Source organism: Stigmatopora nigra, chromosome 19 (assembly GCF_051989575.1).
Source record: "Stigmatopora nigra isolate UIUO_SnigA chromosome 19, RoL_Snig_1.1, whole genome shotgun sequence".
In the NCBI taxonomy this organism is placed as follows: Eukaryota; Metazoa; Chordata; class Actinopteri; order Syngnathiformes; family Syngnathidae; genus Stigmatopora; species Stigmatopora nigra.
Window position 1 is genome coordinate 3,990,913 of NC_135526.1, and position 17,603 is coordinate 4,008,515.

General features: G+C 38.3%; 2 protein-coding genes across 5 annotated transcripts in view; both read right to left on the bottom strand.

The window, feature by feature from the left end:
* Positions 1 to 6,760, bottom strand: part of ephb4a (eph receptor B4a) — a 29,929-nt gene extending 23,169 nt beyond the window's left edge. The window contains exons 1-3 of one of the 3 annotated variants that reach the window (XM_077740613.1): positions 6,472 to 6,760; positions 5,917 to 6,035; positions 5,200 to 5,429 (exon numbers count right to left, since the gene is read on the bottom strand). In XM_077740613.1, the coding sequence (XP_077596739.1) occupies positions 5,200 to 5,278 (79 nt within the window). In that variant the 5' untranslated portion in view covers positions 5,279 to 5,429; positions 5,917 to 6,035; positions 6,472 to 6,760. Of the gene's footprint in view, positions 1 to 5,199; positions 6,036 to 6,471 lie in introns of all 3 variants that reach the window. The other 2 variants (XM_077740612.1, XM_077740611.1) reach the window with 2 other exon arrangements.
* A 4,696-nt stretch (positions 6,761 to 11,456) lies between these two features.
* Positions 11,457 to 17,603, bottom strand: part of dlg4a (discs, large homolog 4a (Drosophila)) — a 28,256-nt gene continuing 22,109 nt past the window's right edge. For both annotated transcript variants that reach the window (XM_077740139.1, XM_077740138.1), the window contains 9 exons: positions 16,915 to 17,091; positions 16,625 to 16,667; positions 16,508 to 16,538; positions 16,329 to 16,376; positions 16,116 to 16,217; positions 15,828 to 16,000; positions 15,172 to 15,284; positions 14,976 to 15,067; positions 11,457 to 14,464 (listed from right to left, as the gene is read on the bottom strand). In XM_077740139.1, coding sequence (XP_077596265.1) covers positions 14,358 to 14,464; positions 14,976 to 15,067; positions 15,172 to 15,284; positions 15,828 to 16,000; positions 16,116 to 16,217; positions 16,329 to 16,376; positions 16,508 to 16,538; positions 16,625 to 16,667; positions 16,915 to 17,091 — 886 coding nt within the window. In that variant the 3' untranslated portion in view covers positions 11,457 to 14,357. The remainder of the gene's footprint in view (positions 14,465 to 14,975; positions 15,068 to 15,171; positions 15,285 to 15,827; positions 16,001 to 16,115; positions 16,218 to 16,328; positions 16,377 to 16,507; positions 16,539 to 16,624; positions 16,668 to 16,914; positions 17,092 to 17,603) is intronic.

A 17,603-nucleotide genomic window follows, 5' to 3' on the forward strand; every position in this document is an offset into this window, starting at 1 on the left:
CACAATTCCATGATGTTCCAACTGAAGCGTGCTTAAGTGTCCTGAAAATGTTTTCTGATTTACTTGTTTTTCAACTCCTAAATTATAGAAAAACACTGTAAAATATATGTTTGGTAGGGATAGAAAAACCACAGTGACTAATCTGCTTTGGAGGTGCATAGCTTCACGTAATGCTCTGGTGAAATAAAAAAAAAAAAAAAAAAAAGGACTGTAACAAGACTACCCAGCAAAAGCCTTTTATTTGGTTAAAGCTAAATTTTAGTCATTCAAAATCATGCAGGGGAGTGTACACTTTTAATCAGTCTATGCACTTCCTGAGCCAGCCGGCAAGTTTGTGGCTATATATAGACTCATCTTGAGATGCAGAGCCATTATTATACAAGGACTATTGTCTTTGCTCTTTAGTGCACCAAATTCTGTATTCCAATTTTTAAAATTTAAAACCATCCCTCCTTCCAATCCGGGGTTCTAAAAATAACAATATAAACTGACTTCACAACTTGATTAGATGCACGGAGGTAGTTTATATACACAATTTACCTCATGAGATAAACTAACCATTGAAAACTCCAACCACAATAACAACTCTGACATGTCAATTATAGCTCTCATTAGACGGTGAATGTGTACATAACATGGTTAATGATAATTAGCCACAGCACAATGTGAAAAAACCTGTTGGGTGCAGCACTCCTTAAAAAGAGGAGCAAGCCAGCTGGCAAAGAAATGGCTTTTGAAAGCATCGTAAAGTAAACTCCCCTGACTAGGGTTTAAAATGCGACTCCTTGTTTAAGCTCTTAACTGTGTGCAGCTGTAGGAGGGCAACCCATTCACAGGAATGTCTCTGTTATGCTGTATGAAGCAGAACCCACACAGCGCAGTGCGTGAAAGCAAGCCCCTTCGAGACATGCTTGAGCCGGTGCGCACATGCAAAAGGTACGAACATAACGTGCGCAGGCTCTCTCCCAGTTGCATTTTGATTTGGAAAGAAAAAAAATATGCATGCGACACAAAATGTAGGTCAGGAAGGGAAATATCATGGGTTTACACCTGAGTGAAAAACCTTGGTCTTATTATACATTACGCTTGCAGATACTGCTAATGATGTTTAACTGATTCATAGCATTCAAGGGAGGAGGAAAACATAAATGAAATAAAGGGGGATTTTAAATCATTCTGAGCTTAGTAGTAATCTTTCTTCTAATTACAACGCCCTTCATTCTACATTGACAGCAATATAGGTCCAGAGCTCACTTAAAACTAAAATGGCATTTGCCATTTACTGGTGACATTACATTTTGCATTATTTTTACTGGTTTAAAAATATGGACATCATAGCAGTATCAGTAAAATATTTTGAAGAAAAAAAAATCAGAATATGGACATACCAAATTTGGATAGAGATTTTCTTCCTTGACAAACTACCAAACTGCAAACCATGTGACTACAAAACTGATGGATTGTGCTTGTGCAATTAAAAGAGTTAAGCACTTTTTTTAGGAGAAAAAATCTGGACTTGTGTATGATTCCACTCAAACACAGGTCAGTCTTCCCATCTTTTGGAAACCGGCGTGAATAGAGAATGGCAGTCACCACCACAAGAAAAGGCCATTTTGCTTGGTGCTTATAGGCTCATAAGCACGAGCTTGATATTCACTCTGCTACAGCCCACTCAGAGAGCAGAGTGTAGGTGGAGGACAGACGGGCTCTCCAGAGTAAATGCCTGGATGTATTGGTAGGGGTTGGGTGACATCCTCTCAACTATCATCCACCTGCTGTTTCATGAGGGAACATCCACACAACTAGGGTACTTGTGGCACCCGGATGCCTGTTTAACACTTGAGGAAGCTAATCAGGGGATTGAGGTGGCGAGGATGACGGGCTTGCAGCTTTCAGAAAGAGGGAGTGAGGGGGGGAGTGGGCTTGCTTGCTTTAAATGCAAATCCCTTTCTTATAAAAATCGGTTCCGTTTAAAAGGATTTCTGGGAAAGGATCCACATTTCTGCAGCAAGGGAAGAGAGTCAGCATGTGAAATAAATAGCACAGTGGAAGCAAGGCATCAAAAAGACTTGAGGTGTAAAAATACAGGAGGAGAGATATATACCTCTGCGTTAAAGGTAAGGATCAAGCCTCATGTGAGGTGAATAACGTATTAAAAGCAAGTGCTTTTGAAAACAACAACTATTTAAGTTTAACCGCACTTGAAGTGGCAAGGAGTTAAAAGCATAACTACAAGATAAGTATGTTGAATATGGTGAGGAAGTCATTGGTATTACAGAAAATGAATGCAAATTTCATGAAATGTAAGAATTTTCCATTCAAATTTGCGATGTGGAAATCAACGCTTCTTCCCACATTATATTTACAGAATAAACACTAAATGCTAGATTATAATGACAAAGACATTGTGATCATGCCGAAAACTGCAATGTTTTTGGTGGAAACATGAACAATTTCCCTGTTTTTTTCCTTACAATTTCATCGCTACGAATCATGTGATCAACACCACTCTGGCAAATGAATTATATTTTGCATGCAGTACGCTGTAGTACAATTTGCAGCACTAAAGGGGGGTGGCATCCCCCCACCCCCATCAGACACCAGCCAAAAGAGTGCTGTCAACGTTTTTCATCCACCACAATGAGGCAGGCCCCCACTATACAAACTAGACCAAAGACCACAATTTGTAGCAGCAGCAAACCAAAATATAAGAACATAGCAGCCAGTGATTCTTAAGAGCAGATTAGTGAAAACCATCTGATACAACGTTATCGGTATTGGCGCCCTATATATGGCTATTTTTGGAGTACCAGGTGTCACCAAATTGGGATAGAACAGGCTTCTATTTACCAAGACCACCACAATCTTCAAGCAGATTCATAAATTCAAGCAGAGAAATAGCCTACTACACAGTGTTGTCCATTATATCCAACATAATAGTGTCTCAAATGAAAAAAAAGCACTATTTGTTGAAATGAGCACAATAGCAAAGAAGGATGCAATCACAGTATTACAAATAGTCACATAATGACAGCCACATGATGGGGTTTCTTCTGGGGTCTGTTTACAGTAGTGTGGTAATTTTCTTCAAAATGTGGTAATGTACAAAAGCCCCCTTCTTCCAAGTGGTTTTTAACGCCACCACAGAAGCTCAGTAACGTACGCATCGCTTACACTCATAATTTAATCTCCTACCATAGCATATCTTCTTAAAAGAAGCAAAAGCTTCCCTCCATTTTAATTTGTGGCCTTTGGTTTGCGTTTTTGTATACAAGTAGCATGTGTACGGGATTCATACATATGCCATATGGGAATTTGTTTATTTCTTTAACCACTTTCCTACTTGAGCCTTCCATACTTACAGTTCACTATAAAATTATAGCCAAAGTAATTATCTGATAAAGACTTTTGGGTTTTAATCTTCACAGGAACAGAACTAGATCTGGTCTTGGAATGATCTAGTCCAGGGGTAGGGAACGAACCTATGGCTCGGGAGCCAAAGTAACAATGTCGTCAAAAGCAGTCAGATATTTTTTGTACTTTAAAAGTCGTGAAGTGACTAAAAAAAGGCAGACTTTTTCATGTATGTTGACTTTTAAATTCGGAACAAGGCTATCAAGGATTAACATTTAAAAAATATGAATTGTTTTTGGCTCTTTCCATCAAAAAGCTTCCCAACCCCTGATCTAGTCAGTTATTTAAATAAAAGCTAAATAAAAAGAGGAGATGTTACCCTCACTTTGATCCAGAATAGTGGATGACATCCCTATTCCAAACTCTTGAAAGTCACACAATTTTGTCCTCAACAGAAGGACTTACCTGCTATCATATAGATCAGTCTTGAGAAATGATGTAATGTTTTAAGAAGTGGGTTTTGCTTTCTGTCTACTTTGTGATTAACAGCTTTAAATATCTGCTTTCCCCCCACCAAATAAGCAGGCATTAAACTTTTAGAACTCCACCGTTCTAGACTTAGGTCTGTCATCAGCGAGACACAACTTTATCCACAACACAGGAAATTACAATTTTTCTTAAGACCACTCCAGGCATGTGACATGTTCCCACCATGCAAAACAAATAATTATTGTCTATGTGAGAGTAAATTAAAAAGAAAAATCCCACATTACTTCATTGTTACATCTGGAAGCCATCAATAACAAACAACCCAACTTGGCTGGTCATCAAGACTTTTATCATGGAGATTCCCAAATTTTAATGTTTGACTGCACACAACAAAAGCACGGCTGGCCTCATCTGAGCTATATCATTGTTCTTCTCTAGTATAATAGACAGACCCCCTTCTTCAACGATGGGGCCAAGCAAAGGCAGCTGACAGATTGGAGTTCCTGTCACAGAGCAAGTGAAGCCAAGCATGTTCCGTGTGTTCCTGTTGACAACCTGCATTGATTGAAACTTGGCATGAAATCCATTGTTTCATCTTCAAAAGCCATGCGCAGGCAGTGCTGGAATTGTTTTTGGAAATTAGTAGAAAACAATTGACTGATTTTATGTTAGTTCATGCAACTTTTCATGGTGTGGAGCACCGATATCATATCAAGAGGGGGGTTAAGGAAATAACAAAACTATCAGTAACTGCTTGTATAACCAGAAAAACCTGATAGAAAATTAAAACTCAGCCTTGATGGATTTGTACATTAATTGTTTAGTGTAGAAACCTAACAGATGGCATTGTGATCACCCAAACCCACAATTGTGTTACAGCATAGAGCATTACAAACATTCTTTCAAACCACTACAGTAATTTGCATAAACATAAAACATTGACTAGTTCCAAGTCTTTTCTAATGGATTTTAGGCACATAAATGCAATGAAAATAATTCCCTCAGACCTCAATCAAGGCTGAACATTTTCCTGGACTAGAATCTTTTTTCAATTAAATCAGATGTACGTCAACAACATTTTAGAACTTGATAAAACGGCTGCATATTTGACAAAATCTTAGATAAGATACTACTGTATTTTAACCCCGCGACCCTAATGAGGATAAAGTGGTTGAGAAAATGAAATGAAATGAGAGATTTTCAGATGGCGGTGTCCCTTGGGATTTTTCCAATGCAAAAAAAATGTGCCGCAGCTCAAAAAAGGTTGGGAAACATTGCTGTATAGACATCACTTATGTACTGTTTCAAACTGGTTGACAGCTTCCAATAAAACAAAGTAGCCTTGTTGGGACTCACCTTCTTCTGCAGAAGCTTGAGGAGACCAGTCCATGAAGATGCACACCAGCAGGCCAAGGATCATATATGTCAGCTCCATAATAATTGTGAACGGTGCACAATGGATTTGTGCCACCTATTTAACGTTGGAAGAACGATGAGGAAGACCTGGCAAATCAACTGTGCGTTCGGGGAACACAGACCAGTCTGCATTTAAGGTGGACTTCTTTCACAAAGCCAAAACACCGTTGCTGAAATTCAATTTAAAAAAAAAAGATCAAACACCAAAAGCCAGATGTTATTTAAAAATATATATCTACACACATGGAGGGCTGTCACATTCGATCAAAAAATTTAAAAAGTTCTGAAAGCAAAGTCACAAGTTTTCTGTCATGTTGACAACTTGATAAATGGGTCATAAAAAAAAAATACTTTCCCTAAAGCATCTTCGGTTGTCAAAGTCCAGATTTCCAAGAAGGAGATCTTACAATTTGAAGAGTCCTTTTACGTTCGATTTGCTCCAAAAGAGCACCAGAATTGAAGACAGCGTGCTCGGTCGTTCACCCGCAATTTCACTACACTTGTTCTGGCTTGCCACGCAGAAAAAAAAGAATCCACGACAATTGGCAACAGCAAAAAATGTGCAAAAGATCACTCTGGTGTAGAACGCCTCAAAAGAAGACAGGACAGATGATGAAAGTTGACAGGAGAGCAGTGAAATACGCACAGTGTCCAAACCTTGGAGACTTCTCATCATCTTGGTCGCAAGTCCAGCTGCAGGCAGCTCCAGCGAGCCCCGCCCACTCCTTTCTCCATCATCGCGGAGCTGAAAAGCTCGCGATTTCAGCATTTCACTTCTGAAAAATACCATCAAAATAAAAGCACTTATCACCCACGTTATTTTATTGGACACTTCAAATAAATGAAATTGTAGCTGTAATGGAAATACTTTGAACATGTGGAATGCTTCAAAGCATGTAAAGGAACACTGCAAAATCAGCAAGACTTTATCTCCCAGTCTAAATCATGGGAGAAGCCCTGACCTACATTTGCTAACTAAAATGCAGTATTCATTACTGATAACACATTTTTCTCTCCTTTTCATAACGTTTTTTTGTTTTGCAGCAATGCTTCTACTAGTATGTGTACATGAATGAATGATATTTTATGTGCAGATGTCAACATCTAATGTGCTCTTAAATCTCTGGTTATATGAAATAATATTACAAAAGCAGTATTTCTGAGTAGTATGCTTAATCTGTGCATATACATTTACTTCTAGTTTCAACCCACCATTCTCTGTGCATGCAAACAGGTCCTCGGGGTCCGCTCTGGGTGCAGGTTTTTGTTCCAACCGATCCGGCACAGAAGCTTTGTCCAATGAGATTTCTGCAGAAAACAAGAAGCACCTGACTGCAATCCACTGATTGCACTTGTAGTACACCAGATTGGTGACAAAGGTGTCCTCTTTATTGGGTTGGAATGAAAACCCGCACCCACTGCAGCCCTTTGTGGAATAGTGAAATGCCTTTGCCAGATTCACAAAAGCTTTGAAACAAGCCTTTTCTCTTTGTATTTCACCCTTATATGACAGTATGATGATACTTGAAATTGCCCCCTGGCACCTTTCAATTCAAAACTGTGGCTACTTCACTATGTCGTTTGCTCTCAGACATTTTATCTTAAAAAAAACAACATTTATTTTGAAATGAAAACCTAGTTTTATATCCGTTCCAATTTTCACATGCAGCCTCACCAGCAGCTGAGTGTGTGCTGATGAAACCTGGTGGTAGATGAGGATGCTATCAGTCTCTCCCAATTTAGTTGGCCCGATTCTGTCCCAAATTTGGCCCTCTTGGCACTGTTGTTAGTGGGGGGGGGAAGGGGGTTCTGATTTTCTAGGCCACAATACATGTTAAGGCCTGAAGAATATGAGCTTTCAAGGACAATCCCTGAAGCAAGATAACCTTTAACCTGGGATTTAAACGGCCGGAGCCTGTGAAACGCAGATACTGGGTTTAGTGTCATTCCGATCTTGGCATGGCAGCTTCTGCAATATTCACTAGCTAGTGTCTGCGGAAATAGTCTGTTGAGATAATATTAAAGTTGCATAATTAAACCCTGCCAAAATTCCAAATGATTTCTCATGCATTTGTACTAACTCAGTGGATGCTTTGATACTTGAACGTCTAATGACATCTCCCTGGAATGTGCAATGTTTTTCTAACAAGCCATCAGAACGCAGCATTTCTTAATGAGAGCCACAACATTACACATTCATTACATCAGTGATGCAGCATCGTCGGCTGTTTTCTTATCTAATTAATGCGTCCCTTTTATCAAGGGGGTGTGGATTGAATAACTTCTGGAAAAAAGACTCCGATTGACAGCCACATTAATAATATCAAATGCAAATTGCAAGAATAAATAACAAAACATAAGAAAAGCCATTTGAAATTCAGATGGCTAACAAGGCCAGGCTGGGTTTGATCTTAGTAAGACGGGACCAGTCTTTCTTGTTTACGGGGTTCGGCGTACGTATGTTTTTGGCTGAAGTTGAATAACTGAGAAACTCAATACATTTCAATGGTACTGACGCTACCTCGGGCTCATTTGGTGAAAGAGTTCAAGCCACAGTTGGGTAAAGATGTCAAACCTGGGCCAAGCTGGCCCAGTGGGGACACTGCAAAGAAAAGAGAAGAAAAAAAAAACAAGATCAGTGACTTAATTCCTTCAATGTCTTGGCAAGGATTTTCATTCAACCTCATATGTATTTTTTTTTTCTCTCTTCAAGTTGTGTTCAAAAGATTTTTGAAAAGTGATGCAATGATCTGTCAGCATCCTCTCTGAGTAAGAAGGCAGATCAGGAATAGATTACCTAAATCAGATTATAAAACTTGAAATTTTCTTACACTTCATTGAAGCTAATCAATGTGGGTGCTTGTGTTTAAAAAAAAAGGCATGCAGAGAGGCTTTTACTTTAGAGAGAAGACAGGTAGCTTGCTGGACAGATGTCTTTTGTCTCAGTGGAAAATGAATAGGATTAGATTGCTGCATTTAGGGGCGGTGGCTGGTTAATTCAAGCCACTTAAATATGGGGCCAGAGGGGCCAGCTAACACCACACTCAAAGCTGTATTCTTAACACAATTCCTGACTTAAAACAGAGCCAATCCTGTTCGAAAGAAGAGCACATCAAATAGGATTGACTCTTTCATTGACAACTAGATAGATAGATTGATTGACAGAGTGCTGGGTCAGATTTAAATATACTTATTTAGTGATAGAAAGGTGTGAAGGAATAAATTAGCAAGATTCTAAATCATTCAAATTGTGCCATAAAATATGGAGGTAACACTTTACCTCTGCATAGTGGAAACCGACAGAAGGAAAGATTTCTGCAGTCAATGGAAAACAGTAGTTGAGACTCGTCTTTATCATGCAAAAGTTGGAATATTCATCTAACCCTTTGGTTGGATGGAAGAAAATAGAGGATTATATCGGAAGTATTCTTGTTGTAGCTAGTTCCTAAAATATTTTTGTCCTTTTTTGGTGTGAGGAACATAATAGCAGTTAAATAATTGCTTTCAACATAAAGGAACATAAAAAGAGTGTGACGGTTCACACATTTGTCTGGTCTTGTTCTAAATTTCCTTCCTATAGTTACCATTTCCTCTCTTCAGATACTATTTGTGTGTGTGTGTGAAAATTGCCCAATGTTCGTTACTTCTGTTGTGGATTTTAGTCATTCTATTCATTTGCCGAGAAACCTTATCACTTTGGTTGCCTGACTACAAGAAGAACAAAAAGCAATACAATGAAAAAATGTGACGCCTGTTCGTCACTGGCCATTTTCAGTTTCGCACTCACGGGGGGGAAAACAGTGAATGTAACTTAGGTCAATCAATTTTTCAAGCAGGACAAATAATCACACCATGTCAAAGCATTGAACTGAGTGTGAATCTATGTTAGCTCCACTTGATACATAGATTGTGAGCTGAACATGACATAAACCAGATTCAACCGATACATTTAACACATGGACGTGCAGTGTGAAGTAGCCAGCTGGGACCAAATAGCCCCCCCAAAATGGTCAGGGGAGGCCGACACAAATAATAAAAGCGTAAAAGCAGCTCAGCAGGCTGAAATGAATAATAGAATATGACAATTGAAGGCAGCTGTTTGACCCTCTCCTCCCTTCTGGAACTGTCAAGTTGCGATGGAGGTAAAAAATGATGCCATGTTCCGGAGGTTGATGACTAGCAGATGAATTTTTGGGAATCTTTAAACCAACCATGTAATCATCCTGGTTTTAAAATCTGCCGAGTGTCATAAACTCAGGATAATATGGAATTCAAAGGAAACTGTCATGCGAATTGTGATTAATTAAAGCATAATTTTGGCTTGGTAAGCACCAAGGAAGGCGACTGTAAAAACTCCAAATGACAACTCTTGTGTCTTCTGGTTTGGTGATGAGAAAAAGGCTTTGATCGTTCGTGTAACCCTGGACTGCTTCACTGGTTTCAGATACAAGTTATTCACTCTTAAGCTGCTTCGGAAACCCTTCTTTCTAATTCTTCAGCTCGGGTTCCCACTACATACCAGGCTAGTCACAAATCAACTGCTGTTTCTTCCAAGTTCCCCCCTTTTAAATCAAGCACCACAGACCTACAGCAGTGAAAAGAGCCTCTTTTTTAAAAAAACAAAACTAAATAAAATAAGTGAATAATTTCTTTTGGTCATGTAATAGGATGACATGAAAATAATTTCACATTGATCCTACTTAGTTAACCAAATCAGCGCGGTAATTTCTTTTTTGCGTCTTTAGATGCTCATTTATAGAGAAACTGAAATTGTATCCTAATCACCATCTTGATTTAATTTAATGATACAATCTGGAGGCATTCCTTTGGCTTCTTCCCACTCAGATATATTTGGCTTGTTGGCAGCTATTTCAGGAAGCATGCGTTAAATTAACCGAGCATTTCTGAGTTGGAATATACTCAATATTTCCAAATTAAAAGGATAAAACACATCTATCTATAAACATATTATATTAAAAACATTTTTAGCTTTTCATTCACATGGAAATTATGACCAATGTAAAAGTAGATCTTTTGAAAAACACAGTTTGGAAGAAGTTTTTGAGCGAAAAAAAAAAGTTTTAGTATTACCTATTTATGTTTTTACTAGGAAAACACACTTTGTGGAGTAGTACAACCGATTCCGTTATATGCAGCTGTGTATGATGACAATAAAGGCTTATGATTTGATCTGATTTGACATTAGTGTCATCTAATAACCGTATTTAGGGCATGTTTTTTGATTGGGAAGAGGAAATCTGCACTAAATCAAAAATGTTATATTTGAATAAAGCACTTGTAATCAGTTTTAAAAGATGCTTTGAAATAAAGTGAAGCATGATGAGTATTATTATTAATATAAATAAACTGTATCATGCATCCTTTTAATTCAACTAGATTAATGCCAACACATCATGAAGTATTTCATAGAGTGGGCAACGCATTGCAACTGCATATTTGAACACAAAGAGGGGAGCAACTATTGTAGACAGACAAAATAACCTATTTGTCCACTGAAAAAAGGACAAGTAGTATTATTAATTAATGCAGTTTTTGAGTCCCTTGATGCAGTTGTGAGGCTTAATTTGTCTCATGTAATTACACTGACCCCCGGTGGCCAAATTGAAGAAAAATACCTGGGCATTGAGGGTGTTGGACTGTTTAACTATAAATAGCAATTCTATCAACTTTATAAGGCAAAAAAAAAATTTATTTACAACATGAGTGTTTTGAGTTAGAAGCAAATTAACAAAGCAAAATGAGAAAATCTGGTATCCTAAGCCACCATTGTATAATAGTGTGTGACATTTTTTCTCTAAATCAAATATGTCTGCATAATACTAAAAAGTGGTTTTCACCATATTTTTTTTAATATTTTGAATGTAATATGTCATTACAGGATGAAAATTCTTGATATTGTATGCCAATTTCCATGTTTTCTTTGTCTATTGATTTTCTTTTGAATGAGAACTTTATGTGAAAGCAGTGAAATTGAAAACAGATCCACAATACCGTTTCAAGTATTCAGAGTTGCTTTTGTCCAGGAAAAATGGTGGCTGAGATGAGGAGGTTGGAGCCAAAAGCTCAGGGTGACTCATGGTGGAGTTGTGCTCCATGTAGTTGAATCTAAAAGCAGCAACACTGATTACACAAGACTTTTCTAGCAAACATTAAAAAAAAACAAGGCTTCTGAGTCCTTTGTCAAAAGCATTTTAAATTAATTTTATTATTTCATAGCTAATTTACAACAAGCGCTTCACGGAATTGGAACATTTTTAATTCGCTTGATATTGTCATTGTTAAATATAGTTTTCTGCATCAGTCACCTTTGTTATAATCAGTCTTTTCTGTAAAAATTAATATACTTTCTTTTAATAAGGAATATCACTCTATGGTATGCATGGCTGAGAGTAATTTAGAAATACACGGTACCCTCAAATAAACAAAATGAAAACATTCTATTGATGGATGTGATCCGATGCTAGGTATAATATATTTGTTTTGTGTGTATCCGTGTGAACACAGATGTTTTCTATTTTGGATCTGGTAAACTGAGCTGTAGTTCTGAAGGATTCAGTACCCTGCATCAATCCTGCTGTGTCCACAGTTAAATCTAAAGCCAGTAACGGCAATCATATTTACAGCAAGACTGCAAAAAACTCTCTCAATGTGCAAATCAATATAAAAACTATGCTGACACTTCCAAATAAATGAACAAAACAAATGTATACTCGCCATCAATGTGTTCCAGCTGTTTGTTCCTTCATGAGCTGGAGGAAGGTCAGTGAGAAAAAGAAATCATCCACAAATATGAGCGATCAATCAATATTTTTTTACCTGCACTCTGAGAATTCAGTTAAATGAAAAAGAACCAAACACAAACACATGCTCATAAAATCTAGAAATCATTGATCGATTTAGTCTTTTAACTGTGGCATAAAATGCTTTCAGTGCAATAAATAATTTAAAATCTGGACACACATATATAACCTTCATTGCATAACAACATTGCAATATTGCACAGGATCATGTGCACATCTTCCACTTTCCTTGGAATAAAACTGCACACTACTCATTTTTAAATTAGAAATTGAAACCAATTGCGACTATTACAGTGGCATGAGATTAATTGGGCATGTCACTTTAACAGATGCATTCCCCTCTCGCGTGTGGTAATCGCTTTCAAACTAATTCCCTGACATGTCTGCTTTATTTTTGTGTAACTTTTTAGTGGCTGTGAATAAATATCAAAAACAAAATTGCAAATTTAAATAAAGATGTTTGAAGATTTTTTTTAAATACAGACTATAGTCCTGTAAGAAATTGTCATAAAAAAGATATATGTGTATATATTTGTAATTATATCTATATATGTATATATACATATGTATATGTATATATTTATACATATATGTATATATATATATTTATACATATATGTATTACTATTATTATATACACATATATATACATACATATATATATTTTGATCATTTATTTGTGACTTAGCTTTAATGTGTATGGTCGCAATAAGGAGAAAGCAGAGTTGAACTGGAAGCAAAGAGTAAAAGTAGATCTACACTTTCGACATACGCACACACATGCGCACACGCCAACACAATGACACCATGGCTTTTAGTACAGCCGCTCTAGGAGACAGTGTGAATGTCTGTAGCTGAGGGACTGGTTCGGAAGAGTGATGGTTGTGTTCAAGCTCTGCTGTTTGTGCCCAGAGTGATAACATTCATCCAGGTTTTGTGACCGGACAAAGGTCATGAAAAGACCCTCGTCATCCTTGTAGAGCTGTGTGATAGGTTACAGCTGAGATTACAATAATAATAAGTTTTGGGTGCACGAGGGTGAGGACGTGCGTGGGAGTGTGTGCATAAGAGGCTAAAATGTATGTCAATAGTTTCTGGCCTGCACATCTGATTCATCGCTAGACATGCTTCAAAATCTCTCTCTCTCACACTCTATTTAACTTTTTTTTTTAAAGGATTTTTCCATACAGCTTTCATTGGTTTGTGTCCTATCTTTCCGTGGCCTCTGAGGATGCATGCACAATGCATATTCATTTTCTTCCCTCCCTCCTGATAATCATTTTCACTATATAGGGCCATGTGATCAGTTTGTGATCAGTCTTGGTTACTGAGTTTGGGATTTCCTCAGAGTCAAGAAAAAAATGATTAGCCCATAGAAGATTACTGGTCTTTAAGATCAGGGCAGGATCTGGGCACTCTGTTTTTAGTTGACCGCGCCCTACTTTTCTGTCCTGAAACAAGGCAGAGTGGATGGGTTAAAAGATAGCCAGCAGATGTGTTACAAAAAAGAGAGCACCTTCATTGCAGGTGTAGGTTTCTAACTAGCTGGGGATCCATTCCATGTCACCTTGTACTGCCTGTTAATCTCTCAAAACCTGATTCATTTCCAGACTGTTTCAGGACATATGAGATATATGAATCAGTTCACACTTGACATCAAAATTAATCTGGATTTCAAATCCAAGGGTATTCTGGGATTGGCTCAATTGGCTAGATATTATGGAAGCAAAAACTGACATGGCTTTTGAACTCATACGAGAAAATTCACGCCATGAACTGACTTTCTTTAAGTCATCTGCGCTCACAGATTGAATGAAAAGGCTTTTAAACTCATTGACCGCCATTGACGGGGGACCGATGTCCAATTCATTTTTACTGAGACGGTCGGCCAGCCTCTCCCAGCTGTGGGCGTCTGTCAATGGCAGCTGATGTGTTTAAATTTCGCACATACCCATGTCTTTCCCGTCTTCTCTCTTCGATGTCTATCATCGTCAATGGCCCTGAATAAGTTAATGGCAAGTGTGAACATGGCTTCAGAACTAAGCCCCGCCTCGTGAAAGTGGAATACTAATTACAGTCTGTTTCAGTCTATAATTATACATGGCCGTTTGTGAGTTTTTTTTTTTCTAGTATCATCCCACTGACACTTCCTGTGGTTTTGTCGTCCGTCTTCTTCTTTGAAGTACTGGCTTTTCTGGAGGATGGCCCAGGAGGCGAGGCTTGCTCGGCAGCGAAGGGTTGTGTGAGTCGGTAGATGATGCGCAAGGAGGGAGGGCATCACAGCCTTTCTCGGGTAGGAATCCAAATGTAAGGCCCTGATTGCTCCTCGATAACTGTCTTTACTTTGTGATAGACCTCTTCAAAGCTGTCCCCTTCCACGACAGCTGTGGGAGTAGAAACGAAAGCAAAAAAGAAATAAACTCAAGACTTGCAAACCAAATGCAGATGCTCTGGGTTTCTTCAAGGTACGCGGCTTCATTCATATTCTTCCAACTGCTGATATTTGCCCTGGAAATGTCTCTTAAAAGGTAAAACATGCTGAGGCCCCTCAAAAGTCAAGCAGCCAAAATGTAAATGTGACGTTCTTTAGTTGGAAAAGGTACATGTTTTTACGATTGTTGGTGGAATTCTTAAAAAAAAGAGCATATATTATGGCCATCTGGTGTGATCAAATAAGCCTGCGCATTGAATTGGAAATATCGACTCAAATCTGCATTGGAACTCTCTCCAGGATTAAATAGAGCAATTTTATGACTAAAAGTGCAGTGGGGTGAAAATCCAGATGCTTGAGCTCAGGTTTACCATCTGCTGATGCTGTATCCTAAATTCACTGCTAAGCATAAAAGTCACACACTGAAATATCACATTGCATTGACATCATATGATCGTTCTCACCTGAAAAACACTCGATGAAATCTTGTTCTAGTTTCAGGGCTCGGTCCATTCCTTTTCTGGCCTGTTCTTCCGTCAGACGAGTGTTGATCTCTCTGTTTGCGTCAAGAAAATGATCCGTCAGAGTATATACTTTAATTCCCCCAAAAAACTTGCAGCTAATCAAAAATAATTTCTCAAAAGATTTCAAGCTACATACAGGACATTCTCCAATGACTTGGGCCGCACAAAGATGGCGATCGGATGGAGCTGAGCAGCTTGTAGTCGTCGGACGGCATTGGCTGACACGTCCAGAATACAGTGTTTCCCTTGCTGCATACACAAAAAAAGTGTACGCAGAGGGTGTCAGACTCGAGTTTAGATATAATATATAGATTTTTTTATGAATTGGATTAAAAGCCCTGAATATTCCGTTTTTTTTAGCTCTAAAACAATGTTTATTTTAGTTTTTTTGCAATTAAATTTATTTTTTTTAGATTTTAGAAAATGATTTTTGAACTAGAAACACAGAAAAAATTGATTAAAAAATTAAAATGATTGATTTAAAAGGGGGGAAATAAGGACATTTAATATACATCTATACTCCTCATTTTAATTTGATCCTAAAACAGAAAGTCGGCACTCATGATTTACTTTACCGGGCCCTACAAAATGATGCGGCGGGCCATATTTGGCCCCCCAAGCCGCCACTTTGACACATGTGATGTGTAAAAATGATGTGTCAAAGATAGAGAAACATCAACTGCTGTATATACTACTTATATAGCTCAAAGATCACTAAACACGACAGTTTCCTTGACTGCATTAATCTTTGAATTTGAGTCAATACGCTCTTTATTTTATCTTTCTGCGCACCTGTTCAGCCACCTCGCGGACACTCTGGACACTGGTGCCGTACAGGTGACTATTGTACTGGCCCGCTTCGATAAAGCGATGGCTCTGGATGTCTTTCTCCATCTGTTCCCTCGAAGACACAAAGTGGTAGTCCCGTCCATCCACCTCATACTCACGTTTGGGCCGTGTGGTGTCTGTTAACAGGGCAAAAAAAGTCAGTAAACTCTAGGACCGTTTTCCAAATCTTGAAATGATAAATGAAAATGGCGGCGCAGCTCTGTGTCAGTGACTGACAGCTCAATTACTTACGTGGGACGCACGAGCCGAACTTGTCAGGGAACTCAGACAATAGGTCGTCGTTTATCCTGTCCTTCACGGGACCCAGAATGATAATGGGTCTGGCATAGTGAACTATTGAAGAGAGAAGGGAGCATTTACATTGGCTAGTCACGGGAAATGACGATGATAATCCACTTTAATGGCCTGGAGAAAATGACTTGACATAATTGTTTATAGCCTTACCTTCCACTTGGGTGACGGTCTCATAACTGTGCGATGTTTTATCTCTCCCTGGTGACGGATAAGGGAAGCAATTAGCCAGATTTCTTCTTTCCATCATATGACATTCATGTTTTTCCGGCATGTATGAATTACAATATTGTCATTTTTAAAAGCACAAAAAAAGGAAGCTCGATTATTACCTAGCGTTCCCAAAGTGTCTCGACCGTGATCCTTCATGAAAAAAAAGAAGAAGAACACATTATGAGCCAATTCAGTTGAGTCATTTTCATTGATGATCTTATTTTTGAACAACCCACCCTCTCTTTGGTGTTGACACGTGACCATTCTTTTCTTTCCACCCTGCAGAGGAAAGCATATAAAAAACACAAACCAAAAAAATAATAAAAGCAGAAATTGAGAAAGTATGGCAATTGTGAGTGTGTGATAAGCACATTATTAAAAAAAACAAATCATTCTGGCTATAAAGTAGAGGCAAATGCTTCTTTTCATTTCTTAAATTACATTTCATCACTGGTTGAATGTCAAGTGGCTCAAAAAAAGTGTATTTTGTCGGATTACCGGACAGACAGTCAAGTGTGTGTCTGACCTATGCTTGCTGGGAATGAAGCCAACCTCCTCCGCCTCATTTTGGGGGCTGACTTTCCGTGCCTGCCACCATTCCTCATCCCCACAGTCCAACACATGGAGCACGTCCCCAAATCTAAAGCCTAGTGCCTGACTAAGGAAACCACAGTCCGCCGTCTTGTCATAATCGAACAGAGCCCTGTAAAATACAAGAATGGATGGTTAAACTTGATGTGAATTCTTATCATAAACATGAATGGATGAACCTTGCCAAAAGAACAATATGACTTGTTTTGTTCAAATTTAATAAGGCTCTCTGGACACTTAAACACTTGAGTAAATTTGCATTGTTGTGATGACTTTTGATAGTATTGTTCTCTGCGCTACGATAAAACCAAGTATTACTGTACACAATCAAATCCTGGGTCGTTGTTCATCATAACTTGAAATGAAAAATTTGAACTAAAGACACCAAAACCCTGTTTTGTTGAAGACAAGCATACCCTGAACACCATTTATTTCAGCACATTTGAGCTGTTAATTACAATCCCATCCTGGGGCTTTGAATGCTCGCCATAATGACTTGCAGTCCACTGATTAAATGGTTCTTCCTCGAGGCAATCAAATGATTTGAATCAGCATATGATTATACTGCCCACACACTATAGTAAATCAAAGATGAAATGACATAATCCACCCGAATTCATTAGA